The 22,855-nt window shown below is 34.6% G+C and overlaps 1 protein-coding gene across 36 annotated transcripts in view; it reads left to right on the top strand.

Moving 5' to 3' along the window:
- KCNMA1 (potassium calcium-activated channel subfamily M alpha 1) overlaps nucleotides 1-22,855 on the top strand; it is a 463,622-nt gene that overhangs the window by 243,490 nt on the left and 197,277 nt on the right. For 5 of the 36 annotated variants that reach the window (XM_032695571.1, XM_032695555.1, XM_032695562.1 and 2 more), the window contains exon 4: nucleotides 15,458-15,481. The exons of the other annotated variants lie outside the window; for them this stretch is intronic. In XM_032695571.1, the coding sequence (XP_032551462.1) occupies nucleotides 15,458-15,481 (24 nt within the window). The remainder of the gene's footprint in view (nucleotides 1-15,457; nucleotides 15,482-22,855) is intronic. 36 annotated transcript variants of the gene reach the window in all.

Here is a 22,855-nt window from a genome sequence, read left to right as displayed (position 1 = left end):
AGGCAATATTCCACACCTTCTTTTTCGATCAAGAGCTCTGTCTTAATATGTAGCGATTATTGTCTTACTTGGCAGATCTCTCAAAATATTTGGGACTCCCACGATTTTCTGTCACTTTTTGGCAGCTACTTACAATCTCTTGAACAGCTGCTGTTAGCTCAGGAATTTCTGGCTGATTTTCCTGTGAGATTACAGTTGCAGCTCCAGCTGGTAATTGTGGGTTGCAGGCCTCACCTGCCACCAACAGAAACTTCTGTTCTCATGCTATGTATTTCCTGATAGCAGCTTACTCAGTCTCTTTCTTTTTGTGCAGAAGGGAAAGGCAAATTGGATTTTGTCAAGAGGACAATTAGGTTTATCACCAGTGATGGCACAGGAGACCATCAAACAGTAGAGTGATATCACTAGTCATCTTTCCCCAAAACCAAAGTAGTATTTTCTAGTAGACTTGCTTTGTTCTTCTCTTTGCTCTTTTCATTAACTTCTGGCAACACTTGAGTTGGGAAGGGCAGATGAACAGGGTAGAAAAAGATAGAATGCAGGACGTACATTGACAAAGATGTGAATGCCAGTTCTGGAATAAGAGTTAATGAAGATCATCCTGTGATTTTCAAGGGAGTCCTCTGGTGGTGCTTTTGCTCTGCTTTTGCTTTTCCTTGAGCTGGCAAAAGTGATCTCCATACCTAAATGAAAATTAACGTAAAGAAATAGTGGTAAATTAATTACTTTAGATGATAATAGATACAAATTCCTTGGCATTTGTAGTAATTTTGTGTGTGCAAAGAAAAGAAAAAAGTGGTTTTCATTAGTCCATATGAGCCTAAGATTCAGAAGGTGAGCTCATTAAAGACTGCAAGCTATGAATTGCTGCTCCTGATTAGCAGTCAGACTAGTGTCTCTTGCTAAGCCATTGGGACTGCAGAATCTTCTAATGTAGGCTGTATCCTTTATCTTCCTGAATGTTTTATTTTTGGGGTGTTGGTTGGTTGGGTTTGTTTTTTTTTGTTGTTGTTGTTTTGTTTTGTTTTGTTTGTGTTTTTTTTGTTACTTGTTTGTTTGTTTGTTTTTGGGTTTTTTTGAGGAGGGGTTTGCTGCTTACTTGAGCATTTAGTTTACAAGTAGAGGTCATAGACAATTTGACTATGAAGAAATTGTGCCAGCTGGGCACATCTGTGGCCATGTGACTGATAACTTCAAAAAGTTCTCCTTTTAGCAAGAACAACAGGTGTAAAAATTCCAGTGATGCAGGTATAATGGGAAAATGGGGACTACAAGTTATATTTGAAAAGACAGAGTAGTTATGACGTATACTAACTTGGTGTGCATTTTTCTGTAGTTAGTTGTTGCTAAAAACACCCCAGCCTCCATTTCAATTTTTAAGACTTTAATAGTATGTGCTAGTTAATCAGTGAATGATAAGGTTCTTTGGGTTCACATAAGTGAACAAGTATGAAGATTAAATGTTCTTAGTGTCTATTTTCTCTGTACTCAAGACCATATTTATCCAAGATTCAGTATCTTGGTAAGTGGAAATGTAGGCATAACGAAATCCCAATGACTTTATAGTATGATGTTAGTAGTCTTACTTTTGCAAGAATCTGTAGCTTTTTTTATCTACTATTATGAAGCATTGCTTTTTTTCTATCTTTATTATACATTAGTCCTTTAAGGTGCAACTTGTAGTACTTGCATGCAATGGGAAATCTGGGAATTTCTTCTCAAGTTGTTCAGATGTTGTATGTGAGAGAATTTGCAAAGCCATAACTAATAAGCATGCTGTTCTGGGAGCTGGCACAAGAACCATGATTCTCTGCCAACAGAGCACTACCATGGTTGTTTAGTACCCAATTAAAACAATAATCTCTCAATATTTTGGGAGGGGGAGGAGTCATGTTGTGAGATGGAAATATGAAAAAATTTGCCAGCAGATTGACCAACAGTTTCTTTCACCACATAGATGTGCTCCCTCTCAAAATTTGTAATTGGTGTGATAAATGGCATTTAAACACTTTATAGTATATTTAAAGAAAATCATAGTGTTTAACTTGGCTTAGCCCCTCTTAACACTTAAACATTTGACCTACCCTATAGCTATTATGGAGCCTGTGAATTGCAAAAGAAGATTGCTTAAATTATAAAAATATTATTTGTGGTGATTATATTGAATGTCAAATAAATGAATTCTGATCACACAGAGCATTAGACATATTTACTCCCTTACCTTCCCAGTTTATGAAGTTGAACTTCGAAAGAAATTTTTGAGAAACAGTAAATTTACATATCTGTAAAGTTGACAGTGTGACACCTGGACATAATATACTACCAAGAGTGTTTTCAGTGTATCTTTCTTTATTCTATTTGCTCTTGAAAAATTCCCTCAGAAGCCATGAGAAAGGCTGAGAAATTATTAAAACCATTATCTTTTTTCTTTGAGACTTTATATATTTAACGGACTGGTTTGCATAGAACTGTCTAGGTATATTTTTCTATTTCCAGTCATGAAAGTTTCTTCATATTTCTTTCTCGTTCAGAGGAAGGTTCCCCTCCACCCCCAGCTCACCCCATCCCCTTACCTAAAGGCCCTGTGGCCTTACCTGTGTGATTTTGCCCAGTGCATTAGTTAATGGAATTAAGATGGTGGGGTGAATGCCTGCTGGCATCATGGAAATCAAGCAAAATTCTCCTTTAAGTGATAATTACTTTATAAAGCTGGTTGAAGACCGTTAATGTCTAACCTTAAAAATATTGTCTTTCTCAAATATTTGTTGAAAATTCAGCAGAAAATTTGCAAAACACAAAGCCAAGTCTGCACCAATTACTAGGAATAAGTTTGTCTTGTTGTTTGCTATTGAGAGGGACAAGCTGTATTTAAAGAATTGTTGAGATGATTGTTCTTGTTATTTATTCTTAGTCATCATAGTTAATAGAACTGTCAAGCACAAAGCATTTTGCACTGTAGACAGTCTGTGCTTGTCAACTAAATAATCTATCAGTAAATGAAAAACAAAGTATTTGGATAGGATGATGCCACCCGGTGGTACAATGGTGAACAGAAATACTGACAGCCTTTCAGAAGCTTTGCATCAAAGCTCAATAATGGTTGATATGTGGGTCAGTTTGATTAATACACTAGGAAGAAGTTTTCTGGCTCTGGTTGCTACATATATAAAACTTGATTTTATAGAGAAACAGAATTTTTGCACGTAAGTGACAAACATTGAAAAGCATATTGGAATTCTTTTGTACTGATTAGGAGTGTCACTAACAATTTCATCAGGTTTGGAGAGACAGGAATGAACCTGCCTGTGTAGATTAATCAGTGGAATAACCTTTCAGGCAGGAGGTAAATGAAAATAAATTACTTGCCTTCATGAGATCAAAGTCTGTGGAGACTAGTCTGATATCATATGTGCCTCACTCAAAGGCTGGTACCTGATGAACATTTGGAGTCTTCCTCTTTTCTATGCACAAACAAACAGCCCCCCCACCCCCAAGACTGAATGCCTACAGGAAGAAGAGAATATTAGGCCTAACATTTTATTGAATAAGCAGACAGCTCCAGCTAAGTGATAAAGAAATACCACAGAAAAATGGAGTATATTTGGCAGGCTGACAAAATTTATTTAAAGGCAGGTTTTTTCATTCTCTGGGTTTTAGATGTTAAAACTGGCAGACATTATACTGAAGATTGCTTTTTCTCAACATTTTGAAAAGCAGTCTTTGGAGTTACATTCTTTTTGGCAAGGACAGAGTGGAGCAAGTAGGTGATACAGTATGAAGAAAAGTCTGTGAAGTACATACAAGTGCATATATAATACTTAAAAAAGACTTTTCATGAAGGAACAGTAACTTGCATAGGGGAAAAATTATCAAAGGAAACATTTCCATGCAATCAAGTGTGGTAACATACAATGAAAATAGACCTTAGCATGACAGGAGGCCTGCTAAGCAAATTAATATTCTGAGCATTAACTGCACGGCATGTGGCTGTAAAATTCCATGCATGTGCATAGCTATTTATTTAATCTTTGTCCTAATCATAATAAATTCTTGAAAAGATATTTTAGTAGAGGAGGAGAGAGGTTCAAAGATGATTTATTAAAATAAATAAATTAAAATTTGTTTCTCTTTCAAACTACTGATTTGGGTGAAGAACTAAAGCTCATAACCAGAATTAAAACAGCAGGTGGAAACCTGGAGCTGGGAAATGCTAATTACTGGCACCACCATCCTGGTACATTGATCAGGATATCAGTTTCACAAGAGAAGTATTGAAAACTCAGTGTAATCCTAGCTCAAGCAGAACTATTAATAGACAGATGTCCCCTCTCTGCACCTCCCCATTTCCTAAAGAGTTGTTGCTTTGCTGCGGGGAACTATTACCCTTGCAGTAGCATGCTGTCACTGTGGAGAGCATGACATAGACTGAGTAGGATCTTGTGTGACAAAGTGGAGAAAGAAATCAACTTCTCTTGCGTTTAGAGAGAGGTATGAAACCAGTCTACCCCCTACTCTCATCTTTCTTGAAAATACTGTGGGGAGTAGAAAGGGGTCTATGGTAATTCTGTCATTTACTTGGGTTCATCTTCTACCTCCTACTGACTCCAGATAGCTTATGCACTCCCCAGCAGTTTGGTTTGAGTGATGGTGAAAGCAGCCTTCTGCTGAATAGAGTGCAGAACTGACTTTAATTTTCTCACTGTCTGCACTGCCATCTGAATACAACTAGTAGTTATACAAAATTCATATGCAGCTAGGTCTTTATTCCCAACAGATACAGGGAAGCTAGTACTCCAGCTGGGAGGTTGTCAAAGAGTTTGGTGGCTGAAACACACATATGAGATGGGAAGGAAGCAAAGGGTGTGGGGATTGTGGCAATGAATGTTCAAGAGGATTTGTGTGTGTTCTTAATGCCTTCATTGTAGGTTGCTCTAAACCTTCTTGCTCACTTTCATGTCTGTTCATGAAAATGAGAGTCATGTTAAATTGAAGAGCTGTCTAAAGTATGCTTTGTGTTTGGGCCTCTATTGGACTTGATCACCCAGCCTATCTATTTGTAATTGGCAGAGAAAATATCAGAGGAAAGAATTTAAGCTTAATAGGAAATGTTTAAATACATTGCCTCATACTATCTCCAAAGACTTTTTTTTTTCCAGAAAGGGCATCTTAGTATTCAGATATTACAAGATTTAATATTGGTTTCAACAGTCTCTGGGTTTTTATTATCTTTAAAAAGGCCTTAAAAAAAAGCTATCAGGACATTTTTATACAGGCTAATTTTCCTTCCAACTTCCTGCCACTTAATTTCCCCTCCAAGAAGTCATGTAGTCTAGCTTAGAATGAAAAAAATCTTACAGTGATTTGCAGTGTATGAATTGGAAAAATTGTGTCACTTAACTCTGTAAAGAAGGAACTCAAAGTGGAGAGACATCTTAGAAACAAGCTAGTCTTCAGCTAAGGTTGTCGCATCTATAACCAATCAAGATAGTGATGGGAGAATAAGGGAGGAGAATTAACCTGTAATGAGAGTTTTCTGCCTTTTCAGAAAAAGTGACAAAAAAGTCTCTTCATTATAAAATATATAGAAGTATATTTTTATGTGTTTTACTCATAGTTTTCAAAGGTTTTTAACATTACCCAATGAATGAAGGCTATCTCTTGATGAACTCTGTTCTTGTCTATTCCTTTGCATCATTTAGATGGCTCAGAGAAAGTAAAAAAACAAATGTTTTGGATAATGCAATTTCCATATTAGTTTCTTTACCAGTGTCTTATTCAGAAATGAGACATGGCAAATTATTATCAGATTTTCTTTTGGATATTAGGTTTCCGAGAAATTGGCAGCTAGGTGAAAGTTGGAGCCAGATTTTAGACACACAATTCATACTGAAGATCAGCCTTGTATGAGTTTTAAGTTAGGACAGCATGATGATGGCAGCGAACTGCTGTAACATCCTGATTGATTGTCTTCTCAACTTCTGTTTTTCCTTTCTGAAGTTTTATTGACTCCTGTTCTCTAGGATCACTGTTGTCAAATTAGTTATCAGATATAAAACCCAGTCAGTCTTTTTCTATTGGAAACTGTTGTTGCAACAATAAAGATTTTAGCCCTATTGAGGCAGGAAGAATAACTTTATGGCTACTTTCAAAGTTCAGAAAATACAGTATCAGACATGAATTTCTTGTGGCAAGAAAAGTGACTAAATGCCTTCCTAAATATTAAAGTCTTGATACTATCTGGGTATTATTTTCATCTAAACTCAAGTTTAATTCTTAATCAAAACACTACAGTCAGGCTTATGGAATCAAGAATTAAAATAGAATGAGTTCTATGCTGCTATTGAAGAGCTATTCATACTCCCACAGATAACTTTAATACATTTCTAAAGGGAAAAGAAAGTGCCACCTGCACACAATGGCATATTCCATCTAGTTTCTCACCTATTCCTCCGTACAGAAAAGAACCTTTGATCTGAACTCTAGGTAACAAAAGCTGTATCTTTTCCCCAGATCAAACAATTGATATTTGTACTTGGTTGTATCATTACTATTATAGAAGGAGAAAATGCAGAGAACAGTTTCAGTCTAATTTGTGCCCCAGGGATTGATGTAGGTCTGCCAGGTAAGCAGTCTAATTGTACAAGGGATTTATTGAGTGCAGTATTCTATTGAATGTGAAGCTGTCATGACCCTGAGTACATTTGTACCGTGTAATTGAATGTCTGCATTCTTTCTTTTTTAAACCTATTTTCCTGGAGTTTTCTTAGGAAAAGGAAAGGCTCAAGGCATTAAATTTGCAGTGTTTCAAGCTGCAGAGATAAGTGAAAGCATTTTTATAAGGCTTGGGAGCATGTGAGTTGAAAAGTATGTCTGAGGATCTGCCACAGTGCTTTCTAGTATTTGCAACTTCCTGAACTGTATGAGCAGATGAGATGCACACTGTCTAAAGCATGCTGTTGGCATCAGTATTGATAGCATGCTTCCACATGTCTTCCACAGAAAAAGCAACTTCCATTAAAGAGTGTTTTTGTTGCATTATTGCTCTAACTACTGAAAGCTCTGTAAGGCTTAGTTTGTTATCTTGATTTTGTGGAAGCAGACACTGAAGATTGCAGATACTCACTCTGTAGGGACCCAAAAAGTGGATGGTGGAGAGCATAGGAAACTTGATGGATGGAGAAAATTCCTTGGGATCCCAGAGATAAAGAGTATAATTGCTTTTGGTTTATTGAGAAAAGGATTGATCTGTGATTTGGGTATATTGTAGTAAGATTCTCCATAGGAGAAAGGAAAAGGCTGTTTAATAAAATAAAGGTTTGACAAGAATCAGTATCTTGAATCTGGTGCTGGACAAACTCAAATAGAAAATAAGCCCTTCTGATTTGCATATCAAGGGTAACCTAGTAAGTGTGAAACTAGGATAAAAAACATTTTTGTTGTTCTGATTTAGCTTCTAAAATTCTTTTCCTCTTGTTTAGTCTCTCAAATGTCTGTTGTATGCCAAGTATATATCATGCAATAGTAGTGCATATAGGCAGGACTAAAATGGTCTGTGTTCTAATGTAATTCAAATTTGCTTCAGTATGTGTTTCAGATAAAAAATTCCATTTTAAATCACATGTAGAATTTTTATTTTCCATACATGGATTACTTCCAATGCATGAATTATTTATTATTAATACATTTGTTTTCACAAATACTAATATCCATATATTTATGACCTTATTAAAAAGTGTGAAATTTCCATACGAGTCAATCTAGATGGAGTGTACTTGTGATTAAGAACTATAACAGACTATCATGCCTCCTTTCCTTTTATCTGTCTCCTCACAAAGTAAAAGAAATAAAAATGAGGAAAACTGAGTTCCAGTGTGTACCTTCAGCTCAACAGATTTGAACTTTGTCAAGTGGATTGAAGAAAATAAGAGAAATCCCTCAAAGAAGATATTGGCCATGAAAATTGTCACTCATTTAGATTATTAATCTCATAATGTTATACTAACATAATATCAAAAAAGTAGTCCATTAGTACACGTCATAAACATTTTGTAGTTTCTTACAATAAGTTGGAAGGCAATGCAGGACTTAGAGCATGGGTGATATATATTTCTATAATGTCATTTATAGAAACATCATGAACTTGGACTGTAATTAATAGAAAAAATGTTGAAATGTATTTTAAGTAGTGTAAGTAATACACTCTTTTATTCTCCTCAAGACTACGTTGACTTTAATTTGTTTGTTTTGTTGATTTGTTTCTCTTAAAACAAATTTTATATCAGTTCCTGTACACTCACAATAAATGGCTAGGCAGAAAGGATGAGATGTTTGAATACGTTAATCCTAAAGGCAGAGACCATTTTGCAGTAAAAAAAAAAAAAAGCAGTAATTTCTTTCTTATGAAGTGTTTAGTCTTTGCTGTTCATCCAAAATGAAAGTAATGTAACAAATTTGTAGGAAAAACAAAAAATATTTTGATTGTTAATTTAACATAACAAAATTATGCTGCTCATTATAACTGCTCGTGTTATCTGTAAGAGAGAAAGACATCAATAATTATGGCATATGGCCAGTCTTTATCAAAGCAAAATAATTATGCCACTCTAGTAAATGAAAAGTTTCCATACTTTGCAGGTGCACAGATTATTTTAGCTGTGCATGTATTTAAATATCTACGACTCTTCAGTTACACATTTACACAGTATTTAATTCTTAGACATTTTTAACTGCAGTGATCCTTGATGCACATACAGAATAGTAATGCTGGCATGAAAACTTTTCTCAGTTTTTCTCAGAAGATTGATCGGAGGAGGGACTTTAAGATACTTACGTTTTTGTTTTTGTTTTTTTTGTCCAGAACTACGTTAGTAATAATAATGCATTTTGAGAAAGGGAAGGTATATACATAAAACAAAAATACTGCTTGAATAGAGCTAGTATAGTTTGAGGTTGAATGAACTACAAAATATTGGTTCTAGTAGTCTGTGTTATATGTGAACAAGTAGCAAGAAGGGAGACAAGCCTGCCAAGAATTCCTAAGGTCAGTCTAGTTACTTTTGTTCAGTGTATGTCAAGATTTATAGTACTGACGGGTCGATGATTCTGTGGGTAATGCAGTTTGGACTGTCAGTCTGACACCTTTGTTAAAAAACATCCTTGTGCAGTCTCATAATGAAAATAGATCTACCCACACAAATTTTTTTAAAGACGCTTTACATGTAGACCAGTCGGTCTAGGATTTTGCAGTAGTGATAGGATGGTGGATGTGCAAACATGCTAATCAATAATACTGTGCATAAGTTTGTCAAACGTGATTTACAACTTAGTCTGTGATCTAATACCTTAATGTTAGAAAGAATTTGTCAGGATCCAACTTGTGATTATAAAGCACAATCCTGATGTATCTTCGATCATATTAGTCCATTTGGTGGATAATGGTCTTTGCAGTACACCTGTGTAATAAACAGTAATTTGTGTTCTTTACAGTCCTCATCAGGGGTAGATTTGTAAGTGTATATTTCAGTCCTTTACTGCATTATCCATACTTACTTCTCCCAGAACTCCTAGGACACTGCTCTTCCTAGTTCTCCAATATATTTCACTTAGTTTCTTCTTATTTCTGTATAGACAAACCCTTTGGGATTATAAGTGTTTTGAGTATTCTAATAACAGTGTTCATGGTATTTCCAGTCAGCAACATAGAGTCCTTCTACATCATGTTCTAATAGAAACTAAATGTGAATAAGTGGTAGCTTACAATTCTCACCTGTTCTTTTTTCTGAGCTTCCCTAAGCCCTTGACTACACACAGATGTGAAATCTAAGCTGTTGGGTTCTGATGTCACTTGCTGTGTCTTTCTCTTCCCTTTGGTATCTCAAAGCTTCCAGGTTCTATCCATGGTCTACCTTGTCAAGTGTATTCGTGCAGATATGTTCCTTTTTTTTTTATTTATTTTATTTTTAATTTTTATTTTTTAAATTCCCTTTTGCGATATTGACGTAGAGAAAATTTTTCATCTTCTATTTTTTTTCTGTACCATATTTCATAAATTATAAAATCAGCATGCGTGCAGTGGTTTTACATCTTATCCCAAACACACACTATGCAAAACCAGAGGTTTATGCCTGTGCTTTAGCATACCAGCTGGTCACATTTATTGTGCTGATTCATTTACATGGAAACTGCTGCAAGTGTATAATCATATAGTAGAGAGAAAATCCTGATCAGATGGGCCAACTATGGTGTGGTACTTAAATGGTGTTCCCTCTTTATGGGAAGAATTAGAGCATTAGGGAGACGGTGGACTTTGCATTTTTTTGTTGAGGTTTTTTATTTGGTGAGTTGGTTTTTTTTTATATGTGAGAGACATTAGCTGGGAAGTGAATGAATTCTGGAAAGGAAAAGTAATGGGCTTGCCTGAGGCAGGGAAAGAAGTGAAATAAACAGCTACAGCAATCAGGACAGTGGTGTTATTCTACCCTTGTCTGTGAAAGGATGACTGGGTACATGCACTGAGAACTCTTAGTGCAATGTCTCAAGGCTTGTCTCAAAGCACTCTTAGTTTATGGGAAAGAAAGCTTTTTTTCTAGACCAGCATTCTATCATGAGCACAAATGCCTGATGTGAGTTGAATAAACTTTGCTGCCTAGGGAAAATTTGAAACTCTAATGCATTTGATTTTGTACCTAAAATGCAGTAGCAGTGTAAATGTTCAAATCACCACAGGTTCATGGCTGTGAATCCGGTCACCCTGTTGTTTCAGTTAGTTGCTTATGGCCGTTTTCAATCAAGTATTTCAGAAGTGTTAAACTTATTAACTCATTTACCTGGTCAAGTGAAACCAAATCCAAAGACTTAAAGGAATCAAACAAACAGTAACAGATATGTTAGCATACAGCTTTGCAGGGTGTTTCTCATATCCCTTTTATTTACTTATCTGACTTGACATTTTTATAATGTGACACTTTTTACATTAAACACATGTCATCAAGGCTTCTTAGGTGGCTTATTCTATTTTTTTTCCAATTATTTTCTTCAGTGTACATTCTACTTCAAAGTTCAAACTTCAAATTAATGCATTTCCATTTCAATCAGCCCCTTTTTACAGTTGTTTTCTTTTTAATTTTTTCATGTTTATCATAGTTTTTCTATCTGGAGAGGCAGAGATTAGATTGTTCTCATTAGTATTTTTAGTGTATTATCTGTTGAGTGAAATCTCTACATCTGTAAGTTCGTATCTGCATGTTTTTAATTTTTCTTTTTTTTTTCCCAGCTTCAGTCTGGTGTATATAATTGTAACTAATTCTTCTGGGTCTAGTGTTAAATACTAGTTTCTGTAGGTCAAAGGATAAATTCTTTCCGTATTTTAATATTTTGATTTGCAAAGCCTCAGAACTGGATTATAGATATAGAATATATATATATATAAAATTCTATAGGATACATGGGTAGATACAGAATTCTAGAAAATGGAATTTTATTCTGATAATGTAGAATAACAGAATAAAAATTAGATATCCATATTTTTAATAAGCAGCTCACCCTACTGTCTTATTTTTTTTTAATAATTTTAAAATTTTTTTAGCTTTTCACTAAACAGAACGATTTGAGAGATTCAAATTGAAAGCTGTACATCTACTCTGTCTTATGGAATATAGAGATGACAGATAGTGATCTCCTTTGTTGGCTGCTGGTTTTCCAAAGCAAAAACTTATGTGACAAAGATGCTTAACATTAATTTTATTTTTATTTACCACATGATATGATGAAAATGCAATAATAGTTGTTGATGGATGTTTATTTATGTTAAGTGTACAGGTTGCTTGTTGCACCATTAGTGCAAATCTTCGTTTTAATTGTCAGGCTTAAGTGCTCCACCATAGGAAAAAATAGATTGTCCATAGTCTACCATTTTTTTCTCACATCGTTTTATGAGTAAGCTAATTTTCAGTGAATACTGGTGAAAAGTCAATTAAATTATCTTATGACTACTTTTCTGAATGATTTATACTTTTAATTAAACTATGGTTGTGTTTTGTCAAATTTCTTCTGAAGTGATATGTACCACCTTACCTAGTAAATATCAATCTCTTAGATACAAATCTGTAATTTTAAATGCAGTGACCTTTAACTGTAGTGTCTTTGTTCTTTGTAGGTTTAGGAAAATAAGGGTGAATGTTTAATTTAAGAAAATTGGGCAAAAATTGACAACTTGCTAATGCAGTGTTCTCTTTAGATTCTGGAAGCTTAGATGTACTGAAATTAAATGGAAGACAAGGATATTAACATGTTAGAAGGTTCCTGCTGAATTCAGAGGGAAAAATTCTTGTTGCTATAAACATTATCTTTCATATAGACAAGCAGTAAGAAGAATAAAGTTTAAGGTTTGTATTAATTATTAATACTAGAAGGATTAGGCTTTTCTCTGCTTGTAAGACCAGTGAAGCATTGAAACCTAGTGATTTGAAATCTCTGTTCATGCAAGTATTCAGAACAGGTTAGACAAAAGGGGTCTGAATACAGTTGAGCTTTCTTCAGTGAGTGGGTTGAATCAATTATATTTATGATGTTCCTGCCAATTAATTTTATGATGTTCCTGCCAGTTGAAGATTTTTACAGTATTTTTGGTTAGTATTTACAGAAGGTTCCATCCAATGTGCTTAATTCTGTATGTGAATCATCTAGCTGAAATCCATGGGCTATAGCAGCAGAAATATTTACAATGTTGAGACTGCAGTTTGACCCATCTGCTTTCTTTGCTGTGCATCACAGTATGCCTAGGAAGAAACAGAAAGCTAGAATTGGATGCCCTGTTTTACCAAACTAAACTTTGCGAGTAGTTGATTTATTAAAAGGAATTTTATATGCAAGGATCGGAAAGAATTAACTCCAGGGCAGAATATCCCAGAAATTTAGTTAAATTTCATAGCTCTGGTCATTTAGTTTCAACACTACAGAATCCTTCATAGTGATTAGAATTTATAATTTGCAACAGAATTGTATGAACTATGTAAAGTTTGTTATGGCTTTTGGCTACACCAAAAGGGAGAAACTTCTGCCATTTTAGATCATTAGGAAATGAATGAGTTTGATAGCTTCTCTCCAGCTGGAGCAGGGAAACTTTTCTAACATGAGGTTGATTCATAGCAAGGGCTGAAAACAGAAGACTGAATCTCTTCTTGAACTTAATAGCTGTATTTCTGAAGACTAGCTGGTTTTATAGCAAAAAAATCGCTGTTTGCAGGACAGTAAACTGTGTCAATAAACTTTGTGTAGAGGTATGGTAAACTGTAATTTAACCTGATATTTAGAGATCCTTACATTTGTAGCTTCTATCATGCTCTGCTCCATTAGTAGCAGATACTGAAGGATATGATTCTTCCAAGTTTGTTTTTACATTGCTATGTTCATATTGAGAGTGACGAGATTGGAGAACTAAGACCAGCTTTGTGTTCTGTCTGAATCTTGAGGACCTTTCTATCATAACTAGATGGAAAATTACTGGTGTATATTTTTTAGTGAGAGTAAATTTAAGGACTGCTTTTCATCTTTTGCTAAATCAATGTTTGTCTAGATAGATTGTTTTATTTCCACAACAGTGAGGAAGTATACCTACGTAATATGTATAATTTGTGTTGTGATACGTACATATATGTTATAGTACATACTGAGTATGCCATAATTCCAGTTAATAACTGTACAGTACCATTTTGAATGGTACACTTTGGAAGTCTGCAAGTTCAGTTTCTAAATTTTTGGCCTTGTCATCTGCTTGCCTTAAACAATTTACTGGGTTTCTGGCTTTGTCAGCGGTGCTTTAATCTATCTTGACTCAATAACCTCTTTCATAGGTGATAACATTTGCATGCACTGTGCAGCAGTTTGTAAGTACACCTGTACATCCAAGAAAATATTCACATCTTTAATATACAATTAATGAAACATTCTTCTAGCCTTGTTAAATAGCACATAGTGGCCAAAAGTGGTATGAGTCATGACTGCAAGTTATGTCCCTGTGAGGAGGTTGGAAGTGTTTAGACAGCAAAATAATATGTATTTCACTATGTAAGAGGAGGTTTTATATCTGGAATGTGCAATTTTAATTTTTTTTTTGCCTATCAAAGTCAAAAGATGCTGACAGGTTTTTCTGCAAATCTGAGAAATTTCAAGGGGCCAGAAAATGGTGTCTTCTGTCAATTAAGCTGATTTTGGTTTGATCTAAATTTCTGTGGCAATTTACTAAATTAAAAGATTAATGTTTCAAAAAGCTATTAGTGTATAAAAACAAAGATACCAGAAGTAATTGTTCTGCAACTGGAAACAAATTCTATTAAAAACCTTATACAGTAAGTGAAATTTAGTTTTCTTGGTAAAGCTGTTTTTTGGTGTTCTGTGAATTGCTGCCCTCCATAATTAGGTTATGTATTTGAGAACTGTGCTAAAACTATAGTGATCATGTGTAATTAAGGGTAATTAAGAAAAATTACTTGAAAAATGCATACCTATTCAGAAACATGGGAAAAATCCTTTTGTAATGGAACACAGATAATAAAATATTACAGTGTTACAAAATCATACTTTTATCATCTCAAGGTATCATCTCTTATGTGAGTGTTGCATTAAAATAAATTACCTGGTCAACTATGTCTTTCTGAACTCTCTGGAGCCAAGCTATGAAGTAGTGGGCCTAATCTACATCCTTTAAACAGGCTAGGTGGTCACCCTATAATTCAGGTCACATTGTTATGTTCAGTGCAACTATGAAGGTGAGTAAGGTAAAGGCAATTCACAAGCACCACGAGTTATGAAAAATACCCTGATTTATTCAGCAGAGATTTCATGTTCATGTGCTTTTACTAGAAAAGCAGCAGAAGGTGACTGAATAAATCACTCATATCAATGCATCCCTTATATCATCCATCTTCTTTTAGTTTGGTTGATTATGCATTCCAATCAGTGAAACTTGTGTGATTTAGGTCCTGTGCACTGCGTTGAATAATTCACCTCAACATATCTGTGTGTTTATGGTTCTTCAGTTATTCATCAGTTATTGAACAGTTTAGACATTTTGAAATTGCCCTGTATCTCATTATTTCATCCTCTTTTTTTTTCTTGGGGTTTTTTTGTTTGTTGGTTTTTTGGTAGTTTTTTTTTTCCCCAAAATACGTTGAAAACTCAGGTTTGCTTTGAAAGCTCAAATAAAATTATATGAATGAAACAACAAACTGCTTATTTAAAAGAACCGATTGGATTTCAGACTTGTTACTTTAATTTGTAATTACTCCTCCCCCTTCTTCTCTTTCTCATCCTTTTTGTCCTCCTTTACAAGCATCTTCTTCCCCATCCCTGAGTAATACTGGTGCTATGTACAGTATTTTGTTTACAGTAGTATAAACATTTTCAGCCTGTGACTTCATTGCTGAAATAACTCACCTCTTTCATGTCAACTCTTACCTAGGAGCCGTACAGCAGACTCATTGATGTAGGTTTTTTTCTGCATGGCAGCCCAGGCCAAGCTGTGGTTTCATTGCATGATGCAACTTCACCTTTTTTGGTTGTCTACGGGATTAATTATAATCTATTCTTGTATTGCCTGTGCATGCCAATGTGCTTACCATAATGGTGTATACACTGAATGCAGTCTAGAGCATTAAGTGCATGAAATGCAATTTTAAAAAAATAAAATACAATTAGAAATTTCGAGCAAATGTAAATTATGCTTAGCAATAACTTTAGCTTTTATAGAATGAATAGGATATAATATGTATCAGGTCTATTTATTTAAAATTTCCAGATATTACAGTAGTTTATTGACTAGATGCACAATTTCAGTGTGGTCAAGATGAGGGGAAGAAAGAGTGTACTAACTATCCTGTTGTGACAATGGCTGAATGGTGCCAGTAGTATCAGAAAGATAAACCTTTCCCTGCTGTCAACTTCAGCAGCAGGTGACAGTGAAAAGAGGTAAGACTATAAATAATCATTTATTAAAATTCAGAATTTGGGAAGAATTTTGAGTGCAACAGGGTGGGGGTTTTTGTTTGTTTGGTTGGTTTTAATGATGTTAAATCACCTGCAAAATAATTTAAAATGTATTGATTTGTAAAACACACAATGAAATTCCATATGAAGAATTGTAACACTGCTTGAAATTTCTTTTACAAACGACATTGTGACCATCCTAAGCAATGTTATTCATATGTTCTTAAATGTATTCAAATGAACCTTTCATCAGCACAGTACAAGATATAATTTAATGCTAATCTGTCTTTTTCCTTATAAAATGGTGAAACAGTACTTCGGGAAGTGACTTGAAATGTGTCTGAACACAATTTTGTTGTGCTGTTGATCAGTGCAAATGTGTATGTGTTCAGACATTATGCTTTGTAAGCTTTTTGGTGTCAAAATTTATTTACAGATTTCAAATTAATATTCAAGTTGGTGAATAAGTATTATTTATCTCATGCATTTAACTTTGAGGGCCTGTAATATAAAATGTTATGATGTTTGAAAAATGGTGATAGAAAACAGATATATATATATATAAAGTGAAAATATGCTTAGTGTGTACTTTTAAGCAGGAAACTGAAAACATGCAATATGTATTCAAAGCAGTAAAAAAGGGAAGTAGTTTCCACAAGTCGTGTCATGCCACCCACATGATGATACTGTGCTGCCCTAAGAATATGTATTAATTAGGATTTTATTTTTTTATATTATTCCTGTAGTCCACTTAATGACTGTTGCACTGGTTTGGGGTTTTTAATTACAATGAAGGAAAACTCTTTTAGTACTGTGAAACTGATCAGACATATCTATACAGCAACATGGATTTATTCTTCCTGATATCAGTAGAAAACAGATTATTATACCAGTCCTGTTGACTTCCCAGTAGCTCAGTGTGTAAGCTTAACTACGTGCCCATTCTCCCATGCACAGCAGCCAAGATAAAAAGGTGATGGATCACAAACACAGAATTACACAGAACATGCTGAGTTGGAAGGGACACAAGGATCACTGAATCTTGCTCTTAGCCCTGCACAGGACCATCCCCAAGAGTCACACCATGTGCCTGAGAGTATCATCCAAACGCTTCTTGAACTCTGTCAGGCTTGGTGCTGTGAACACTTCCCTGGGCAGCCTGTTCCAGTGCCCAACCACCCTCTGGGTAAAGAACCTTTTTCTCATCTCCAGCCTACAGTGCACGCCATTTTGAGATGGTGTTAGAAAAAAAAGGCCAGTATATATTCATTTTTAACATTATTATAATCCTCTTCTTACACTGATGTAAAGTACTTTTATATCAGGCTTGTGATAATTGATTTGAGCAACTGCTGCAGCTGTAGGCAATTCCTTATTCCATTTGTTAATGGAGATAAAGTTACTGCTAAAAAAGAAAGGCATAGTGTCATTAATCTGTCTAAAAAGGGCCTTGCTTTTCCCATTTAGAAAAACCACTGAGTAAGACTGTCACTAGGCTCCAAGCTAATTTTCTTGTCTGAAAAGTTCAAGTATTTTCTTAATTTCTTCTTTGTTTATTTAAGCTTTTTCTGTTCTTTTGCAAAGTAAATGCGACTATTCAGTGAGTCTTTCATAGAATCAGCACTTTGCCTCAGGAATATGGTAATTTGCATTTAAGACAGTGGTGCTAAATAATCAGGTCCCACAGCTGGAACAGCTGTGATAGGAACATTTCTAAGAAGGAAAATTTACTAGATTGCAGATATATGCATGTGCAAATTAAGCCACAGCAGAGAAGCTTGTGGGTAGAGAAACTGTGTACATGTGTTTCACTTTAAAAAGGTATGTGGAACAAAGACTCTTCAGGAGTCTAGGTTAAAAAAAGGGAAACTGGGAGAAAGAGTTCTCATAGATGTTAATGTCTGCTGGGAATGAATGTGACCTGGATTATCCCTATAGTTGGTTTGAGGCAGAGGAATTTAAACAGATACACTGTGATGCTCAGGATATAGTCAAAGATCTTAAATGGTTACTCTGGGTAGTTAAAAGGTTTTTTACTTGCCTGTCCATTAGTCCCAGTAAAGAGTAGCATGTATACAAATACAGACTTCCTTGGGATAGTTTACAAGTATATACTAGATGTCTCATAGTTTGGGTTGGGAGTAGTTGGGTCGCTTGACCTTTGGCACCCTAAAGGTATCTTAGGTTTTAGCTGATGGGTAGATGATGAGAGGGAGAATCTGAAATTATGAAAACTTGTTTGAGACTAATATATCTTCTAGTTTTATGTAGATTTTTTGAAGGAATGTACATGGTTCATGTTATGCCTTCATTTGAAATAGGAAACAATATATTCTGCCTGGTGTAATTGTATATTAATACTGCTATTAATACAATATGAATAGTTTTTTAGTAATAGATTTGGATCATACCACTAAAAAGCCTGACCAAAGAAGCTGATCCAGTAATGTAATGTCAGGTTTCTACCACTTTGCAATACTTCTGGCTTCCATTGCTCATTTACATTATTCACTGTTGTTAAAGTCAAATAATATACCCTAGGTTCAGGTTTATTACTACTCAGTAAAAACTAGATAGTTGCCAGATATTTTTCATAAAAATATAGCAGAAGGGAATTCCAGAAAAGATGGTCAGATGAATAAACTGGAAATATTTTAACATTCCAGTTTATCTGGTACTCTTGTCATTTTCAGTTAGAGTAGTTGAACTTAGACTAAATTTCATAGGACAACATTTTTTTTTTAGGTTATAGCATGTAAGCAAGAAAGAAATGTATGGAAATATATTCAAAATCATCTGTAAGAATCTGTTATACATATTAAGCAGAAAATTAGAGCTCAATTCTTGGATGATGTACAAAAGAAAAAATAATTTTAATTTGGAGTCAAGTATGATAGGTGGAGAACATTCTTATTTTTAGTCATTGTATGTATTATTTCAAAGAGTTCAATCAGTTGAAGTATAATTTTGAAAGCTGGGCAACAGTATCAACAGAATAGAAGGATAATAAAAGACACTGAAACGGAGGAGTAGTTGGAGCCGGAAATGGATGATGATGATGATGGGCTGGTGAAAACTGAGTTTGAAGAAAGTGGATAGCAAATTGGAAAGCATTATTGGGTAACTTTAAGAAATGGCAGTTGCAAAACAGAATCATCAAATAGAGCAAGAAGGAATCTCAGGAATTCACTCTTCCTTCCGCTGCAAGGTAAGACCAGCTCTACATAAATTTATTCAAACAGAGACTTATTTAGGAGTTCAATGGTTTGTAGGCCCTCTCCTACAGAAGGTGGAAGTTTTAGAAATATCACATATTTAGATCATTCTATTGACATATGCAAATGCAAGGACTTTAAGTGGTCCATACAAACCAGGCTGAAAAGTATTTACTGTTTTAAAAATCTGATATTCACTGTTCTTCCCAGAGAATCTACTCTAGTGTTTAGCTATATGTTTTAACTGGAAAAGTTTTATGCTTCTGATTTACTTCTTAGTAACTTTATCCATTTCCATTTGTTCAGTTCAATGTCAACATGGAAAAGGGATTAGTCTTCTTTTTGCATGATCATGTGACTTGTTTGCATTTTCATGTCACCAATTGTTTTCTCTTTTCTGGGGTAAACAGCTACAACACCTTATTACTCCTTGATAAACTTTGATACAAAATATTAAATAACAATGAGACAAGAATTAACAGAAAGGGGTCATTACAGTAGAGACATGCAAGATTGTCAACTTCAGTAAATAGAGTATAGTTCCATCAAATCTTTCCATAATGCAATCAGCATACTAGATATAACTTATTAAAATTCATCAAAAAAACATATTGTTAGTTGAAACAGTATGCTCATGTTTTTCTCTTTAGAATGTTAGTAGTCTCACACAAAATCCTTTGTTTAGAAGTGTGATCCCTGGCATTGTTGCTCTATCATTTTCCTAGAATTGATTTGCCATCAGGGAGATTGTTTTGTCAAGGTAATTTAGTGCTATTTGCAGTCGCCAGTGTTCTTAGCTTATGGTAAACAATTAAGAAATCTAACACAAAATAAAATAATATGCTCTTCCTACTTATCTATGTGGTTCTCAGCAAACCTTTCCAAATGCAGTTATCTTAAATACGATGAAGGTCTTAGTGGTGTATTTTGCAAGAAAGGGCATGCTCTGTCTTCTGTACCCTACTGAAAGAAGTTATGGAGATGGACTCTGGGCTGTTCACTTATGCCTGTTTTAGCACGCAGTTCCTGAGTATTTAGCAGTTCTGCAGGGATCTTCCTTTGAGTTTTGGTTGTGAAGTTAGAGAAGATGTATGCTGCAGGCAGTAGTGAATGTACACACACCCTGATGAAATTAAGTGATATTCTGTTTCCAGAGTGAGTCATTTTAATGTGCATTTTTTCTGTATATCCCAACAGTTCAATATAAAAATATAAGTAAAAGTTTCTTGTTATCATGCTTGTATATAATTTTGTGTTTGGGCTGAGTAAGATAAGAATTTGATTTTACTTGAGTGCTGTGGTACGTTAGCATGTGTTTTGCTAGGGAGTCTGTGAAGAAGCATGATATACTTAAAATTCACGGAAAACTTGAGAAAGAAAGATGAAAACTGACAACATTATACTGAATTTTACCAAGTTGTATTAGTTAATTTAGGTAAAATAACTACTAGCAATTTTGCTTGATTGTCACTTCGTATATTTTCAGTTGCAAATAGCTCCGTAAAAGTCAGTAGTGTTATGCCAGGCAAAATCTTGATAATCTAAGATGAGCATCAGGAAAGTATAGCTTTGTTTTTCAGTCATACCAACTAAATTTGCCTCCTAATTTTATACATGAATGTGACAGAAGTTAAAATTAAGAGCTTTTCTTTTTTTCCCAATGGAAATCCTTCTCTATCTTAGTTTCTAAACTGAATTAATTTTGCATTAAAAACTGCCAAGTCACAGCGTTTAAATATATCTTTAATTTAAAGTAAGTTAACATTCAAAGGGGAAAATGAAAACAACCTGAACTTCTAAGCTCCATTCTTTATGATGTGATCCAGAAAAGTGGAAAAATCATAAGAAAAAAATATAAAAATCTCTGGTTCTGAGAAAAATCTTTACTAAATGATGCTGTTTTAATTATGTATTTAATATATTTAATATATTTTAACCTAATAGTGATTGATCTGCATTTGTTCTTCCTTGTTTCTTCTGACATTGGAATTTTTTTTTTTGAAGAAGGATAAGGAAACCTGTTCATTTTACCCCAAATTAGTCTAAAAGCTTGTCCAGGTTCCCCTATGGGCTAGGGAGATTATACAGAGGTACTTAGTTGTAGAAAGCATCTGCAGAACAGATGAGTCATGATGCATTTTTTTAATTAGGTTAGAAATAAAAGGGTAATATTCTAATGCCAGCTTGTGATCTGTCTGACTTTAAAGAATAACAGAAGATACTGTGATAGGAATTAGGAAAGGGAAATAAGGATAGACACTGGCATTGTCCTTGGTTTTTTTTTATAAGGCATAGTTTAAACAATAGTCTAAGAAATCTTAAAAGATAGCTTTATTTCACGTTATTTGACAGTTCATGGTTTATTTTGATCAAATTTATATTTTGCTTATTTACTTAAAAATTGAACAAAGAGGATTCTGACTGTTGATGTAATTCAAAGACAGCTTAATGTGTATGAGCCTAAGATCATGTGGTGGTTTGAACCAAGACAGATCATCAAAGCATTTTCAAAAGGAACTAAGCAAAGGAGAGTCAGAATAGAGAATTGAAAAAAAATACTTGACAAAGCCCCAAGAAGCTCCAGGATTTGACACTGAAACATGTTAGGAGCAGTAAGTTATCTGGGGGTGTGTGTGCATAGGAGAAACTGTTAGTGAAGGATTTAGATGTAGGAGGTTAAGCGCTCAAATAGAATTTAAATGTATCTTTAACAGTAATAATATAAGAAGATACAAGAAATGGTCACATCATCGTTCTCGGCTATCAGGTCATAACTGTCTGCAAAATTCAGTGAGAAAGAGGTTGTTCCTCTTTCACTCACTGTCTCCAGACACACAGAACCTCAGAGACATGTCTATAACTAGTGATGTAATGGTCCCATAGAGTTTTACGGACCCAAGACTTAATGCTGTGACAGCAGAGTACATGGCACTTCTTCTCTGGCCAAAGTGAGTCTTTTTGCCTTCACTAATGCCTTGTTCTGATCCAGCTGGCTGTCCTTCCTTTTTGGGAAGGAAACCAAGTAAACTCTTCCTGCATATCCTGCAGTGTTCATTGAAAGTGCTAATAGCAAAAGGTTCCCAGGTGGCACATCACATCATGTCAAGGGAGAGTCAAGTAATTTAGAAGTTATTTGCCATCAAAAACTTTATTATGCTGTGACTCAAAGAAAGGCCTCCTAAAATGAGAAGGCATCTTGCATTTAGAAGATGAATATACATACTGCAAAACATTTTTTTTCTTTCTGTGAGACTCAGTTGGTTAATAAAATCATTTGAAGTAAGAAAAATTACGTATCACTTTGAGATGTTTGACATATTTGCTTCTTATTTAGTCTTGGTGATTTAACGATGGTGTTTGTTTCCCTAGGTATACATTTGATAGGCATCTGTGTTAATAATTTTGCTGTATGTTCATGCCAGTTTCAGTAAAGAAGATTTTAACTTAATCCTTTCTGAGCTGTACAACAAAACCATAGTTAAAGGGAGAAGTTCTGCACTGAATGAAAATTGCTTTTACTAAATGATATATGTAGCTTTTCCATAGTTTTACTTAGTGCTACATCACTGAAACACAGTTAAAAAGCCTAACCTAACCCCCTTGATTTCCTTTTTGCTGTACTGTTAAAAATATGTGTTAAAGGAATATAAATGGACACT

This window comes from Chiroxiphia lanceolata, chromosome 8, assembly GCF_009829145.1.
Source record: "Chiroxiphia lanceolata isolate bChiLan1 chromosome 8, bChiLan1.pri, whole genome shotgun sequence".
Taxonomy (NCBI): Eukaryota; Metazoa; Chordata; class Aves; order Passeriformes; family Pipridae; genus Chiroxiphia; species Chiroxiphia lanceolata.
The sequence above is the reverse complement of the archived record's forward strand: the minus strand, read 5'-3'. Positions and strand labels throughout refer to the sequence as shown.